This window comes from Stenella coeruleoalba, assembly GCF_951394435.1.
Source record: "Stenella coeruleoalba genome assembly, chromosome: 15".
In the NCBI taxonomy this organism is placed as follows: domain Eukaryota; kingdom Metazoa; phylum Chordata; class Mammalia; order Artiodactyla; family Delphinidae; genus Stenella; species Stenella coeruleoalba.
The window spans coordinates 67,819,969-67,836,009 of record NC_137161.1 but is presented as its reverse complement, the minus strand read 5'-3'; the positions used below and the strand labels follow the sequence as shown (position 1 = coordinate 67,836,009).

Below are 16,041 nucleotides of genomic sequence, written 5' to 3'. Positions count from 1 at the left end.
GAAGAGTAGGAAAGGTTCTATCAGTAGAATAAGATAGGCTAACAAGGCTTCAGAACAAAAATAGCCTTGATGAACTGGAAAAGCCAGAGGTTAATCCCAGCTGGAAGCAGCCGGGTGGTGTTGGCACAGGCCTCCAGGGTGGAAAGCACGTCAACTTCCTACAGCTGGCATGGGCTAGACAGACCGCTCGGGCAAAAGCAGGAAGAAGTCCTTGCCTCCTGCCCTAGTGACAGTCTGTTCTGTGGGGTCCTGTTGTAGAAAGTGTTCTGTTAGCTACCCACAGTTGAGAAAATGCCAAGATATCTCCCCCCCCAAATATGGTAAGAAATTCAGACTGGAGTTTATCTCATTCTCCATCTTAGGAGGGTCAATCATCCTATTCGTTTTAAGGTGCCTGCAATAACAGTTCAGAACTGGGATAGAGTCCAGAAGTACCCTCTGTGCAGACCGAAGATTCCCTAGGCGGGCAGCAGGCAACATATAGCACAGCCCCACCCGTCCCTCCCTCCCATATAACAGTCAGAGGCTTAAGAATCTAACAGTGTTGTTTCAGGATTATGAGGTATTGGAAAAGTGGAAAAGAGCCAGGAAGGGGCAGTGAGACCAGAACCTTCAGGAACATTTACAACGCAGGGGGAAGAGAAGAGAGGGTTCCAGTGGGAGTGGTGCTGGGTCAAAACCAGTTCTGACAAACTATAGTCACTCTTTGTGCCAAGGATTCTGCTTTTGTCCCATTTTTGGTAACAGATCTCCCTCCCTCCTCCTGGGTCTTTGTAGCTTGAGGCTAGAGCTACAGCTCCATCTCAGTGTTTCACCAAACACGTCCTCGAAGAGTGAAGTCACACGAGGTGCTAGGCGGGAGGCGTAAGGGCTGGGAGGCAGCTTCCCCTCCAATGCCTGGGGGCCGGGCCAAGGAGAACAGCCCTAATAGGGACGTGGCTGACTGCCGAGGGGTAGTTTGACTAACACAGTGTAAAACAAATCAAACCCCTTTATCAACTATTTTCAGCAGGAACAAACTTGGATATACTTATACGCCAAATAAGTAAGACAGTAACATGGTACACCACAGCTGGCCAAAAATGGCTCTGGGCTCATTTCCAAATGTTGGTCAATCCCCAGTACAGATTAGGCGCGTGAAGAATTGTAAGGAAAAGAAGACGCAATTAATTATCAAACTTTAATTGATAGACTAATCTTACAGGATAAACAATAAGACAGCTAGTCAAGGTTACACTTAAAAAAACAATCCAGCAGCGCAAATCTAATAAGACTAAATACGTTCATCTCCTCCCAAACAGGCATTTGATTAAAAACAAAAACCAGAACAGAGCGTACACCACAAGGAAAACATGGTACTTATATATATTGTCAAATAATTCTGCAGAACTGGTTAAGAAACGAAGAGATTCTTAGAAATTCAGAAAGCAGTAGAACCACCCAGCCTGGCAGGTAAACTTGCCAGATGTCGCGCGCCTTGGAGGGCTCCTGACCGCCTGTAACTTCAGAAAGGCCACCAGGCCCCTCTAAGAAGGAAACAGGGGCCAGTCCTAACTGGAGATGACTTTTTCACAAAGCCTTAAGACAAAGGGACCATCTTTTCCCAAGACAACAGGCATGAGCAGAGGCAAGGAGAGAAAGAGGCGTCCCTCAGAGGATGCAGTGGAAAGCAAGCCACCCTTGAGTGGCCCTTGGCACCCGGGGTCCAACCCACGCCCTTCCCTGCCCCCGGCAAAGAGGGCGAGCCAAGTGCGGAGCCCAGGACCGCTCCTCCAGGCACGTGGTTAGAGTGAGAGTAAGAAGAAAGGCAGCCCCTTCCGGCTGAAATACGGCAACTTTTCAGAGACGTCGCAAAGTGAGTTTCCTTGGCCCTTGTAATCTAAAGCAGCAACTCCGGAGAAAGTGCATCCTTAGTTCAGTTCGACTTCATTTAAAAAGAGCTAATGCTACTTGCCAAAGGCCCGTCATCGATTAAAATACTTAATACCAAAGAGTTCCAGTATGTGTCGGGACTGTCTTTCTACATTTTCTGACCGGACTGACCGGAACAGAGCTGAGGGGCCAGGCCGCGCAGGGACAAGCTTGTCACCATCCTGCCAAGTCGCCTCAGGGAGGGAAGGAAAGGCAGGCTGCCTGCGAGCGAGCGAGCGAGCGAGCGAGCGAGCCCTGCAGGGGGACCGCCGGCACGACCTCCCGAGAGAAAGCAGCGGCCTCGGCCACCCTGCCCTGCACGCACGCCCCGGGCCGCGGCGAGGGGATCACAGCCAGGGCTCTGCCCAGAAAGCATCCTGAGGGAAAAATGAACACCGTGAGGCTACCGAAGGGCACAGAGTCTCAGTTTGCTAACACAGGTTTAGTCAGTACGTTCTGGCCCGTAAGATGATGAAGCGACCACTCACGGGGCCGAGTGACAAGCCAGTGAACTGCTGGGACCCAGGCACGGCTGTACACCCCACACTCCTCCCAGCGGCTCCTGGTGCCGCCCCCTCGGCTCTCCGGGGCTTCCAGCAAGGTCTCCACGGAGTCGGGAGCCAGAGCCCAAGATGGTTCCAGCAGATTTAGTGAGCTCTGTAAAGCAACACTCAGACAGGTCCATATGAAAAGATAGCATTTACATTATTTATATATCTCCAAGTAAGGAAAAAAGCACCATTTTACTTAAAATAAAAAGGCTCACACAGGCTTTGGTCCTGTCTTGAGATGACACCAGCCTGAGCGAGAGGCGGTTTGGCCCTCGGGGAGCAGGGAGACAGACGGGACACACGCTGTCACCGGGAGGGAGGGGCGTCAGGTGGCACGGGCAGCCGCACAAGTGGGGGAAGTGAGGAGACCTGGCAGGAAGGACCTCAGAGAGCAGCCCCACGCGGCCAGTCTGGGGACGGAGACGCGTGCTTCAAGAGACCAAAAGCAGGCGTGTGGCACTGTCAGGACAAGCCTCCGGGACAGGGACGCCGGCCAACAGCAAGGGCAGTATTCAAACTGAGGTGACGCTCTTCTTGCTACGTGACCGCTTCCTCTGTAGGCCTGTCAACTGCAGAGGGAGGCTTCAACAAGAAGCAAAGAAGCACTCTTTTCTCCAGGAGCTGCGGGCCAACGAGGACAGAAAAGCTACAGTCACTGCTCCTTTTTCAAGGATGAAAACCAGGCAGTTTCCTGAACACTACACACTTCCCATACATACTTATGCCCCTCAAGAAAGCAACAGTAGGTTTTCCTGCCCAGATGCATAACTTGGCATTGACTACACCACGAAAAGCAAGAGTCTGTCTGGATGGGCTGGATTCCTGAACTACAGCTTAGAAGGGAAGGGCGCAGAATATCACCATAAACTGGCTCACAAGGAATAGTCATCTTAGGCGAACACATGCTAATACATTTCACAGAATGAGGGGTAACAGTCTAGAATCCAAAATGTGAAGTTGGGAACATCTCTCGCCAAACCTTACTATGAGGGCCTGCACCAGTGAGACGAGAATTGCAAAGACAGCAGCAGAGCAACAGCGAACAGCACAAAGGGTATCATTCACCAAGAGACCGTCCCTCATTCCAGAGTCAACCAAGCCATCGGGAGACAACAGAACTTCACGTGGACGAAGAACATAAGGGCTAAAACCAGAAGAGGGAGAGCTAATCACGAAAGCCATTTATCCCATTTTCGATGTTTAAATACATCGGCCAACCCACTAGGTCAGATGTCTTCTTCTTGAGAAAGGCAGCATCTCTGAACCTGGGATGAAGGACACTTGAACATAACACATGAGCAGAAGGACCCGATGGAGACGCGTAACTGAAAGAATCATTGGACTGCTGAAGACTTTCTCGAAACTTCTAAGGAAAGAAGGATCTGGGTCTGTGGCTGTAGGGCTGTGTAACTGGCTTCCACCTGGCTCCTCTCAAAGAGGTCTTTGTCGGCATACCCAGGCACACCTGTGCCAGGCTGGGCCTCAAAGCCGAATCAGTGAGGGCTGCAGACAACCGTCAAAGCAGCAGCGGATCTCCCCAGAGATCGGGGCCCAAAGGGCAAGACGTTCAGACAGGAGTCACTGCGACACACTCTGCTGCTCAACAGTCACCACGGCCAGTGTGAGCGACCCCGACCAGACCCACAGCTCTTCCTCTCCCGCCTAGTGCTCACGAGCAGCAGCGTGGCAGGAGGGAAGCCAGGAAAGGAAGTGGTGATGAGGTACAAGAGGAGGAACTGACATCTTTGGGTTTTTAAAACATAAATTCCAATCCAGGAAGTGGGAAAATAAAAAGGGAAAGAATTCATTCTGAATCAATGGACAGAGAAATATGGCTTACTAACCCCACATTCTGCATACAATTTCATATAAGAGAGGGAAAAACCCACCCCAACTCATCACAACACAGTCCAAATGTTTGCAACCAAAGAGTCATGAAAATATTTCAGGTGAAATCACTTAAAAAAAAAGAAAGAAACCAGAAAGCTTTTGATAATTGCTTTCTAAACAAAATTGGTAGATCTACTCTCAAACACACTTAAGAGTATTCCACACAACATGTTCAGAATTCAGATTTATTGATTTCCACCATATTGACTTTTAAAAATGGTATGAAGCTGACTGCAAGAAAGGGAACTGGTGATTTTAAGTTAAAATTAAGCTAATGGTGAAAGTACATCACCTCTGGCTTCAGTCACCACATCACCTTAGATTGGATATAGATTTTTTTTGAACAAAGTTCCAGAACTCTGAAATCCAGGGATGCTGCAGGCCTCTCCCAGCAATGTCCTTCACTTTGGGTCAGTCTCCTGGGCCAGAGGTGAAAGTGCTTTCAAAAATACTGCCATTTCCCCAGCACAGTGTCTTTGATTGCATCCACATATTGAGTTGGAACCCAGTACACCCAGTAGTAAGAGGCTTCCGTGGGGCCCAACTGAAACGCCTGGAAGGGAAAAAGGAAAACCAAGCGGTACTTCAGAGGTCGGGAGACTGAGCAGGCAGCACGACAAACACGGGGAGGGCTGAGAAGTGAATTAATTAAAAGGGGAAGGGGAAAAAAAACTGTGCACATGGGGAGCATTCTCCTGTCAAAAATAAATGGATAAATAAAACATAAAAAGGTGGGAGAGTTAAGCATAGCCGATCCTAAAGCGGTGGTTCCCGAACTCGCGCGTGCAGCAGAGCCAGCTGGGGGCTTGTTAGAACAGAATGGTGGGCTCCAGCCCTTAAAGTTCCTGGTTCCAGAGAGGTGGGGCGGGGCCTGAGGATCTGCATTTCTAACAAGTTCCCAGGTGATGTAATACTGCTGATCCAGAGACCAGTTTGAGAACCACTGCCCTAGGAAGACTGTCACACATGCAGGAGGAAACAGACATGAGTGTTCAAAGCAGCACTGTCAGAAATGATAAAAACCTGGAAACAACCTACATATCCATCAGTAAGGGAACGCAAAATTAAAAGTGACCTACTCGTATGAATACTAGATTTACTTTTACAAGGTATGAACTGGATCTAGAGTTAATACAGACAGATCGTAATGTCGAACCAAAAAAAAGCAAGTTGCAGAACGATACATACCATGATACCATTTATGAAAACTGAAAAAACACAAAACAATACTGTAGCTTGGTCATGGATATACGTGAAAATAAATGCACAGAGAGATGGAAGGATCCACATGATAAATCATGATAATGGCAATGGGGGAGGGGAAGACAACGGGGACATATTCACTGCTGGTATATTTTCTTTTATTTAAAGCAAGATTGAAAACAAGTTACAAAGTATTTACAACAGTCACTTCTTGGTGATGGATATATGGGTTTGTTGTAGTACTCTCGGTCCTTTTCTATGCTTCGTAACATTTCTCTAAGGTGACATTCCCCCCTTTTCTAAGGTGACCCCTGAATCTAGCTAGTGAAATGGCATCTGCAAAGAGGGAAATAAACACTTTCATTAAGACAAAGGCCAAGGTGCTACTTAATGGCGTTTAGAAAAGAAATGGGGCGATTAGAACCCACCTCTGCCAGCAATGACTCCAGAGGGAAATCAGCATTTAAACTAAATACAAAGGCATTAGCCGTCCACACCACCTCCTTAAAAGATGTCCAAAATGGTCCACTCTACTTGTTTGAAATCCTTCTTCCCAGGCTGTCTGAAAACTGGGACTGCAAACCCTACCGGGTCAAACTGGTGAGACAGATGTTTCGAAAGGGAGTGAAGGGGCCCAACTGAAAATATTAAAATCCAACTTTTAAAACAGAAAAATTCACTGAGCAGGCAAAACAAATCACCTGCAATCCTTTAAAGACTACAGAGACTAGTGGCGGAAGGGCCACCCGAGGGCCTGAAAGGAGCCTGTGTCGTCGTCGCCACTGCCCGGAGGACACCCATGAGCTGTGCACCCAGGGCTGCATGGCCAGCCATGGCCTGACGAAGCCCCTGAGCTGACAGACCCCGACAGGGCAGCAGAGGGGACACGACTGGCTGACCTCCTAGAGCCAGGGGACCTGTCATCTGCCCAGAGAGAACCGCCATACCTCGAGATCCCCTTTTCCCGGACCTCCCAACACCTCCCTGCGCCGTGAACCCTGGAGGCCAACCCGCAGCCCAGACCGCTGGCTCCTGCTCCTCCCTGGGCTGGGCCGCCGCCGCCGTGGCTACATCACTGTCACCTCCTCAGCGAGCAAGGGAGGCAGCCCCGCCCACACCCTATCACCGCTCAGCTCAGGTCTCTGGCACAGCAACTTCGGAGCAAGGTGGCTGAACTTCCTTTTTAAAGCAGTCCCTTCAACAGTGCTGGGGAGACAGGTGTCTGCCTAAGCTGCTCAGGGAGTCTCGCCACGGAACTCCTGCTCTGTTCTGCAGACCTGGGGAATGCCTCCAGATGTGCTGTCTGGGAAAGAGCAGCCGCTCTCTTTAGAGCACAACTCCTTGCTTAACCAGGTCACAGACTCCACCCTCCCCACAGGGTCGTCGGCCCCTCGAGGGCTGCCCCCTGGGATAAGCAACATCACTGCAGAAAGGGGCAGCCTGGTGCCCTCACAGACGCCAAGGCGAGTGGGAGGTTTTGTTTCATACGCAAGACAAAACTTAAAATGAAGACCCACAAGCCATTAACCTCCTCTTTATATTTATTTTCCTGGTCTAAAAACAAAACATTACAGATATGAAAGATGCAGCAGAGATAAAGTGTCTCCCCTTTAAACTGCTGGGGGCGGGGTGCGGTTTGCAAAATAAACAGAACGAGGAATAGGTCACAGATTAAGTTCTAAGAATGGGAAGACAACATGAGGGTCTTAACCCTGCGCGTCTTCTCAACACTGAGTACTCTCCTCAGTGAAACATCCATCCCCTGTTAGAGGAGCAGAAGCAGGAGTCTAGGGAGGGCCAGGCCACGCCGGCTACTTACCATCATGTGGTAGTCTTCGTGTCCTTCGATAGGTTCACTGACCACATTTTTAATGGAACCCATGGGCAATTTCTCAGTCCGCTCTAAGTTAAGAGGGATTACAGTGATTATTAAAGGCCCCCCTGCTCTACTCCTGTGACTCAGCAGTCCCTCCTCAGGGCTCGTGGCTGGGGGAATCTCTCCCCACCCTCTAGGGACGACGGGAAAGATCTGGTCAGTGCACCTCCAGCCCTGCTTGGGAGTTGGGAACTTCTTAGGGGCAAATGGGGAACTGGACTTGACAGAGGTATATTAAAGGTTTCTGAGAGCAGAGGTATAGCTTGCCTGGTGTTACTCTGTAACGTCTGATGATTAATAAACACCCAAGAAATTCCTCTGCACCCTTATTGCCAAGCCCAGCCCTGGCTGAGGTCTTTGGCACCTGGGATAGCCAAGGGGACCAAAAAGAGGCAACTGCATGCCCCTGTGACTTGTACAGGAAGGGGGATGCTTGGGGCTTTAAGACCAGTTTCTATCCCTTGATCCTGCTCACTCACCGCCCCCCCATTCCCTCCCTTGGTCCCCCACCCCTCCAAATACACACACTTGAAGAAGTTCTCCGAGAGCATTCATAACCTCTTATGATTAACACTCTAAATGCCACTTATCACATGGGGTGAGAAGACATTTTGCAGCAAGTTTAAGGATGGCAGGTAAGAAAGAGGAGGCAGCGAGGGATGCCTGGAGTGAGATGAGACTGGAGGTGAGCTGAGGGCAGCAGGACAGGGCTGGTGGCAGGAGAGGTGGGGGCACCTACACAACAAAGCCACCGCCCAGAAGCAGCAGACACCTCAGGGAGGAGTTCTCAGCACATGGAGAAACCAAGCTGGAAAACTCATTACAGGCTCTGCAGAAAGCAAAATCTGGAAAACGAGTAAGTTGACAAAACAAACCAGGAACTCAGAGCCCTGACCTGTCGTCTAGTTGGTGACTCGAGACATGTTACTTCCATCCTGTGGGCCTTGGTCTCTGAAAAATGGGGATGAGGAGATGGGACCTGAAGATGTTCATTCAGATTTTGACTTTCATTGGCTCTAAAACAGTGACCCACAGGTAGGACCTGACCAGCACTTATCTTTAAGATGGAAACTTTTAAAAACATCAGCCATTTTGAATTGTCCAGAGATTTCACGCAAAAATATGAACTTCTGGCTTCTCTTGAAAACACAGAAGATTCAACAATCCTGGGCCCACATTCCTGAGTGACAGCAATCAGCTAGATTAGAGACTCGAGTTCCCTACAAGCAGGGCACATGCTCCCCCGAGGCGGCTCCACGTGGTCACAGGTCCCAGTTCCTGCCTGGAGCTCGTTCTTCCCCCTCCACTGGGCCTGAGGCTGTCAGTGCTGCCTTCTACACACGCTACCGCAGAAGCCCCTGAGTGCCACTCGGTAAAGCACCCCATGGAGAAAGAGGCCAGCTAGCAGCTGGGATGGTCACGTCAGCAGAAAGATGAAGCCAGTGGCTGGCAGCCAACTCCCAGAACAAGCTGTCCTCCTCGGACAGTGCTGAGGACACCCAGGTGACAGGACTACCGGGCTCCCAAGTGAGAAGAAAGCCTGAGGTACACTGACACAGCAGTCTGGGTGGGAATGGAAAGCCTGGCCTTGGTCAACCCTTGAAGACATGAATGTTCACGGCCAGGCTCTTTAACAAGGCTAGTGAGTAATGCGGCTCTCAACAGCTCTGAAGCCCTGATACATCAAGATTCTTCTAGAGCTCTGCCTTTGTGCCAAAGCAGAAAGGCAGCTGCTCCTACAAGCTGAAATAAAACCTCTAACTCACGTGTGGGAGGTTCTCTTTAGCCCCTGCAGTTACGATGTTGGCTCCTATACAACTTCATAACCTGAAAACACTCCCTGAGGAACCAACGAACACTGACACACTTAGTCCTCGTCCAGCTCCCCTGCCTGCACCCACCCTCTGGGCCAGCATCCTTAGTCCCTGCCTCCCATTAGGCTGCCCGAGTGAAAGTGCAAGCCTAGGAAGAGGCAGGCTCTCAGCAAGTCAATGCAATGGTGGAGAACTAAGCAAAATCACCTGCAAGGTCATGAATAAGTGACGACCTGACAGAGGCAGGGCAGCTCACAATTAAAAAAAACTGATGATGTGACAGGCTCTGCAGAAGAGAATGACCTGCTAAAGGGTTCAAAGGCCCCTGGGAATGCTGGGAAAGCCCTTAAATATTATGCACAACTTGCTTTGCCCATGCAGTTAGAGTCGAAAGTGAAATGAAGACTATAGCAAGGAATCATAAACTTGTTAGAAAACTCAAGCATTTTGGCCATTTCAATTTTTGTTCATTTTAAGAATCAGGATAGGGTTGAAAACAGAAACATTTTCGTATTTCACATGATTAAAATCTCACTCCCCATCACCCCTACTCCAATTATTTTCCATAAAACTTTGGTCCCATTTTAAGCAGAATCATACTAAATGGCCTGTCCCTGAAACCACGTAGCCTCAGACGATGAGATCCCCTATACTTCTCTTTACCATTTACCTCAAACACTGAATACCTACAGTGCTGGCCAGAAACAGGTGAATTAGGCATGTTCGGTTCCCTCCAGGAATCTAACAGGGGGACAGACAAGTCAGAGAGTAATGAGTGCTCTGAGGATATAACGGGGCTCTCTATGAACAGAAGGGGCAGCAATTCATTTGGAGGGTGGGGGAGATATCAGGGAAGGCTTCATTAGGAGAGCACATTTAGGTAGGACCTCAGAAGACTTTGTTAACAACAGGAATGGGAAATAGGCATTCTGGGTAAGGGCACAGCAATGAGCAAAGACATGAGCTGTGCAAAGCATGGTGGGAAGCTCAGGGAGTGATGCAGTTGAAGTACGTAGGGCACAACAATGCAAGTGGGGCAGGAAGTGAGGTCAGAAACTTAAACTGGGCCCCACCGTTGAGAATACGGGACACTGTGTTTAGGCATTTGAACTTGGCCTTAAAGAGCGCAAGGTTTTTGAGCACAGGAACCAGTGAGGAAAAACCAGTACAGAAGATGGGCAGGACAAAAGAGATCCCGGGTGGGGCAGGGATATAGGTTAATTTGCTTTAACAGACCAAGATTTGAGATGCTAGGAGTTAACTGGCGCAACAGAGTGGCAAAGAAAGGGACACAAATAATTCTGGAATATAACTGACAAGACTTTGAACCATCTGGGGGAAGGGAGAGGGAGGACAGTCAGAGACACTTCCCAGCAAAAAGCAAGCCTGATTCACAGGCACAGGCAGGGTAGGGGCGGGGAAGCAGAGGGCAACCAGGCAGGGAAGGAGGGGCAGGTCCCTAGTACAGGGGCAAACTCTGATCTACAGGAGCCAGGCAGGTGACATAAATTAATAAAGCTGGCTACAATAAAAGATAAATGAAACAGTGAGGACTACAGCATGGACCCCCTGAAACCACTGCTCAGCTCCGTCTGATCGTTGCCATGTGAAAATGCAGGTCCAGAATGGCTAGATCTTTTGCTTCTTTTCAAGAGAAGCACAAAAAAAAAAAAAAAAATCAGATCCAGTGAAACCTCCCGATTTTCACAGATTGTGTGTAAACTCATAAAACCCTTGTCTGTGGACTAGACCTGGCCCTAAGGCCACACGTTTGGAACCTCTGGTTTTGGCTGCAACTGAAGAGCCAATGTCTGATGGATTGGCCCTGAGATCAGACTAAAAAGAATGAGGGAAGAGGGTCCAAATAGAAGGCGAGCATCAAAAAGAAAAACTGAAAGCCAGGAGCACACAAAGCACAGTGGAGAAGGATTTCAGAATGAGGAGCAGAATTGCACCCAAGGCCACGCCCTGCAGGGGCCAGGAAGAGGTGAGAGCAGTCCGTACCTTTAGTGCCGATCCACAGCTGGTCTTGTTCTAGCTTAAAGGTAAGTCTCACTTTTCCCCCGGACTTATTGTACATGCCAGATAAGGGTACAGCTGGCAGGCGCTCCTGGAGACACAAGAGCATGGTAAGAGAGGGAGGAACCAGAAACAAGGCGAGACAGGAAAAGAAGACGGGACAAGACTCGAGGACCTGATTGCAGGAACCTCAGGAAGTCAGAAGGTGAGTCTGGTTCCTTTTCAGAATGCTCACAAAGGAGTTCGGCTTACCTGGGCACCCTTAACAGACGGCATCACATCTTCGGGTTTTCCTTTATCCAATACTTTCCTGTGTTGCTATAAGTCAGAAGAGATAATTAAATGAAACAGCTGACTGCATTTTATCTATTATTACCTCTTTGAAAAAGAGAATGAAGAAAGCCTTAATGTTTTGGTTCAAAAGCTTTTTGTGACTACAGATATGGGTCCTTTGACACTACAGAGCAGTGCTGTCCAGCAGAAATTTCCATGATGGAAATGTTCTATATCTATGCTGTCCAAAACAGTAGCCATGAGTCACCTGTGGCTATTAAGCACTTGAAACGTGGCTAGCATGAGTAAGGAACTGAATTCTTAATATTACTGAACTTTAATCAGCCACATGTGGCTACCGCATTAGACATCAAAGCTCTAGAGCAATCAGGATTTCCAGATTGCTAATTCAAATAAACTCCACTTCCTTCTCCCCCTCCCCCGAAATCACCACTGAAAGAATTAAACATCAAGATAAGACAGCCACAAAGGGTGCTTGCTCTCCTGGCATGTACGAAACAGGACAGCCATTTCTGTCAACTTAAACTCCCAGAGAAACCTACAAGGATGCTGATAATCAGCTTAGCTGCCCTAGAAGGGGCACTCCTTCAACAAATGGAGACTCAGTCCATTGCACAAATCTTCCCCATAACCCCACCCTCAACCCCAGCTAAACAGAAAGCTCAGGAGCCACATTTCCAAAGAGAAATGCTGATTACTCTAAAGCCTGACATTAAGAAGTCTCTAACCCCACTCCCACCTCAGGAGTCTGAAGCAGCTCATTAAGGGTTCTAATTAGGCTCATGGCCCCCTAAAACTGTTTCTGTCTGGCCCAAATGCCTGAGTCTTGTTTCCTCTCCATCTGTGGCTTTACAGGTACAGTCGCTGTCTGGTCAAGCTAGAACTGTAGGGTAACAAGTGGGTAGAGGGTAAACATTTAATCGAATTTACGGACCAGGTGGCCAAGAGCCAGCTTAAACCCGCACGGGCATGGTGGAAACCCTCTGGCAGGAATAAACTCAACACTGCCAGACTACTAGCAAAAGGTCAGTCTACATATCAGCCCTAGATTCTTGAGCAAGCTGACGAAAAGCCAGGAGAACGGGTCCCTCTCAGTAGGCCACGTTATGCCTCATAACCGGCATCAATGGAACAAAGCTGCATGGATTAGAAGCCTAACTGGACTCATACCTCACAAGTACCTTTTGAAGAATTTTCCCTTCACTGTGGAGAACACTTCTAAAGCCTGTTAAGCTACCATTAGTAACTCAAAACCTGTATTTAAGAGGCATGTTATGCTCCAAGGGTGTAACCAGTGGGAAGGCTCATTCATGTCTGACATGTTCCTATTTGACAATTTCATACATTGCGGCAGAGGAAGATATGAAAATGGAAATGCATTCATTTAGTTACAAGACATTATCATCCCATATTTAGAGGCAAAAATATCCAAATAAACACATTTTAGATGTTAATATAGGTTTACAGTCTCTTATCTGAAACCCTAAGGACAAATATTTTGTACTTTATAAAGTCTAAAACTTTTAAGAATTTTGTAAACGTAATACAGTTTTTCTTTTTTTTGTCATAATATGGTTTTAAACTACACTACATAATATTCTTTGTGGAGTCTAGGACAGTACCTTGTTACCAAATATGTTAATATTTCTAGGGCAAAACATGACTATTCACACTAATTCTGATCAGGTTTTGCTGCCAAATTTATAAAAGCACTTGAGTTTTCAGACTCTTTTGGGGTTCTGGAAGCACATATAAGGGATTACGGACCTGTAACAGAAAATTGTGTCCTTCTCACACTGTTGGCCATGTGCCTTGGTGCCTAAGGTCACTGAAACTGATGTTGGTCAAGGTTGGTTTACTCTCCTCAGGATACAGATTAAGTTGAGAATATCTATTTTCCTGGAACACATTAAGAGTAGCCAGGAGACTCCATAACTACAGGTGGGGTTAGCTGGGTGATAAGATCACAAGTGATGGTTCTTCCAATCAGTTCCTTCCACAGTGAAACACGCTTACTTTTCCCAATCACAAAAAAGAATCTGAATGGCTACAATGAGCACAAAACAGGCCGGATCTCTTCCATCCAAAATGACCAACAAAGCATGTAAAAATTCAGGCCCCCGTTTCACAGACCAGGAAGAGGGAAAAAAGAAAATCAGCAGAGTTATCTTCCTAGTCAGCTTCATTTGGCTTCCTGAAACAGTTTTAGAGGAACCTCTGAAAGCTATTGATTTCCATGCCTATCCAGAAAAGGGCTTGTTGACGTGAGGGAAGCCACAAGACAAAAAAACAAATGCAAGCACTTGTGTAAAATGGAGGATTAATTCCAACAGTGGCATTTTTCTCTGGCACTAAATAGGAGAGAAACCCACATCTGCTTCATTTCAATACCTGGTCTAAAGCCTGCCTTTACAAAGGTCTTATCCTAAAGTAGATAGACTTGAGACACACTGACCCGCCAGATGAGACAAAGATGCAAATCTCAGGTAGTTGTCACCTCCACTCAACAGCCAGCCGCACCCAACTGCTGCCATAAATTTCCATCATGGGCCCTGTCCAAAAAGGAGCTTATTCTAGAAAGGATACAACCAGCCTAGGCTTGAGAGGACAAAGCCTCACACTTCCCAGGACCAACAATCACACGACAGACTCACTTTCTGCCTGCAGAGAGGCTCCTTCTTGTTCTCTTCGGCCTTTGCGTCCTGCTGGGCAGCATCTTTGGGTGTGTTTACTGCTAAAACATCATTTATCGTGGAGCCAACCACCATGATCTTGGCTCCACTGGTGACTTTTATTTCTCTCAACGTCTTATCCTCAGGGACAAGTCCCTTATACATGACTTTCTGCATGGCAGGCGGGAGACCTTGAGAAAAGGTAGAGGACAGTGAAAGGAAGAAACGAAAAACATTCTTGCACAACAGACCCGAAAGTGAATACTGCTCTATTGCCAATTACTTTTGTGCACTCAGGCAATTCACAACCTCTCTGAGTCTCCAGAACTTCATAAGAGTAATGACAATAGTTCCTTCTGTACGAACTCGTTTCAAGGACTCAGATATAATAAATACGGAGCATTTAGTGCAGCACCTGGTATTTAATAACTGATCAATAAATATCAGCTATTATTCATTCCAAGTTGTTCCTCAACCATCTTGTGACTCAAATATTAAGTGAGAGTCCATAAACCTCAGGGATATAGAAACCAATAAGGTTTCTGTTTTTATGGAGCTTACAGAATACGTGCAGAAAATGTAAAAAGAAAATCATTTCAGATGGCAAACTGCTGTAAATAAGAAAAAACTAAGTAACACGAGCATCTGTGAAGGGGCCAGCATGAGAGCCAAAAACAGTGTTTCCTAAACTTCCCTTATTAGAAGTACCTGAGGCATTTGCTAAAAATAATTCCTGGCCACATTCCAGACCCACTGAATCAAAATCTCCAGGGGGAAGGGCCTAGGAGCTGTAAATTTCACAAGCGCCTTAGGTGATTTTATTAGAGATGTTAGAAGCACAAGTTAGAAACTTGGGCCGAAGAGTCAGAAATGGACTTGAATCCCAGCTCAGCCACTGACTAGCTCTGACTTCGGGTCTCATTTTCCCCACCTGAATAACAGGCACATTACTACTTACTTGGGAGGACTGTTGTGAGCACTGAGAACGCTGATGCAAGGAAAGAGGCCAGCGCGGTGCCTAGCACAGCGTCAACACTAGGTAGGTGAAGTGGGAAAGGCTGTCAGAGCCACGGGGATTACCTGTAATCGAGTGAATCTTCTGTTTTAGCTCGGAGCCTGTGCTATCCAGGGGAAACTTCACGTCGTGCTTAGTCTTGTTCCAGATGATCTTCAGGTCCACCAACTCCCTGCCCGCGCCGCCGCCCGCGTCCTCGCCGTTGCTGACCGAGGCCTGGGCCGCGAGGTCCCCAGGGGGCTGGGCCGGGGCAGGCTGCAGACTGCCTCGCGCGGCGCAGGAGTCCTCGGCCGCCGCCCCCGCCGCGGCTTCGGCCTCCAAGCAGCTGAGGGGCCGCGCGGGCCCCTCGGTCGCCACGGTCTCGGCCTCCGTGTCCATGCCCGGTTCCTCCATGCCTGCAAGGGGGTTAGGGGGTGGGCGCTCGCCGCGGGCTGGGCCTGGGACCGGATTCTGCCCGGGCGCCCGCCGGACCGCCGCTCCCGAGCCAGACTGCTCCCCCCGCCGCGCCAGGCCGCATCCCCCAGGGGCTCCCGCTTCACCTCGGCCCGACCCGGGCGCCCGCCACCCCCTCCACACTCACCATCCGGGGCTCCGGCCGCCGCCATGATGATTGTGTACAACACCCACCGCTCCCGCAGAGGCCGCCGGGAAAAGGCGAGCTGGCTGAGATTGGCCCCGGTAACAGCCCCTAATCGCGCACAGCCTGGCCGGAAACAGGTGGAGGTTTCTATGGAGACCCGCCTCCTCCGCTTCCCCGGCCCGGCCCCTGCCACGCTTTAGCTTTCAAGAACCCGGG

General features: G+C 48.7%; 1 protein-coding gene across 1 annotated transcript; it reads right to left on the bottom strand.

Moving 5' to 3' along the window:
• Positions 1-629: 629 nt before the first annotated feature.
• On the bottom strand, positions 630-16,016 carry UBFD1 (ubiquitin family domain containing 1). The gene is made up of 7 exons (XM_079944351.1): positions 15,826-16,016; positions 15,311-15,640; positions 14,213-14,421; positions 11,517-11,582; positions 11,250-11,355; positions 7,375-7,457; positions 630-4,905 (listed from the first exon to the last, which is right to left on the bottom strand). The coding sequence occupies exons 1-7, from the start codon at positions 15,848-15,850 to the stop codon at positions 4,795-4,797; spliced, it is 930 nt and encodes a 309-aa protein (XP_079800477.1). The 5' UTR covers positions 15,851-16,016; the 3' UTR covers positions 630-4,794.
• Positions 16,017-16,041: the final 25 nt, after the last annotated feature.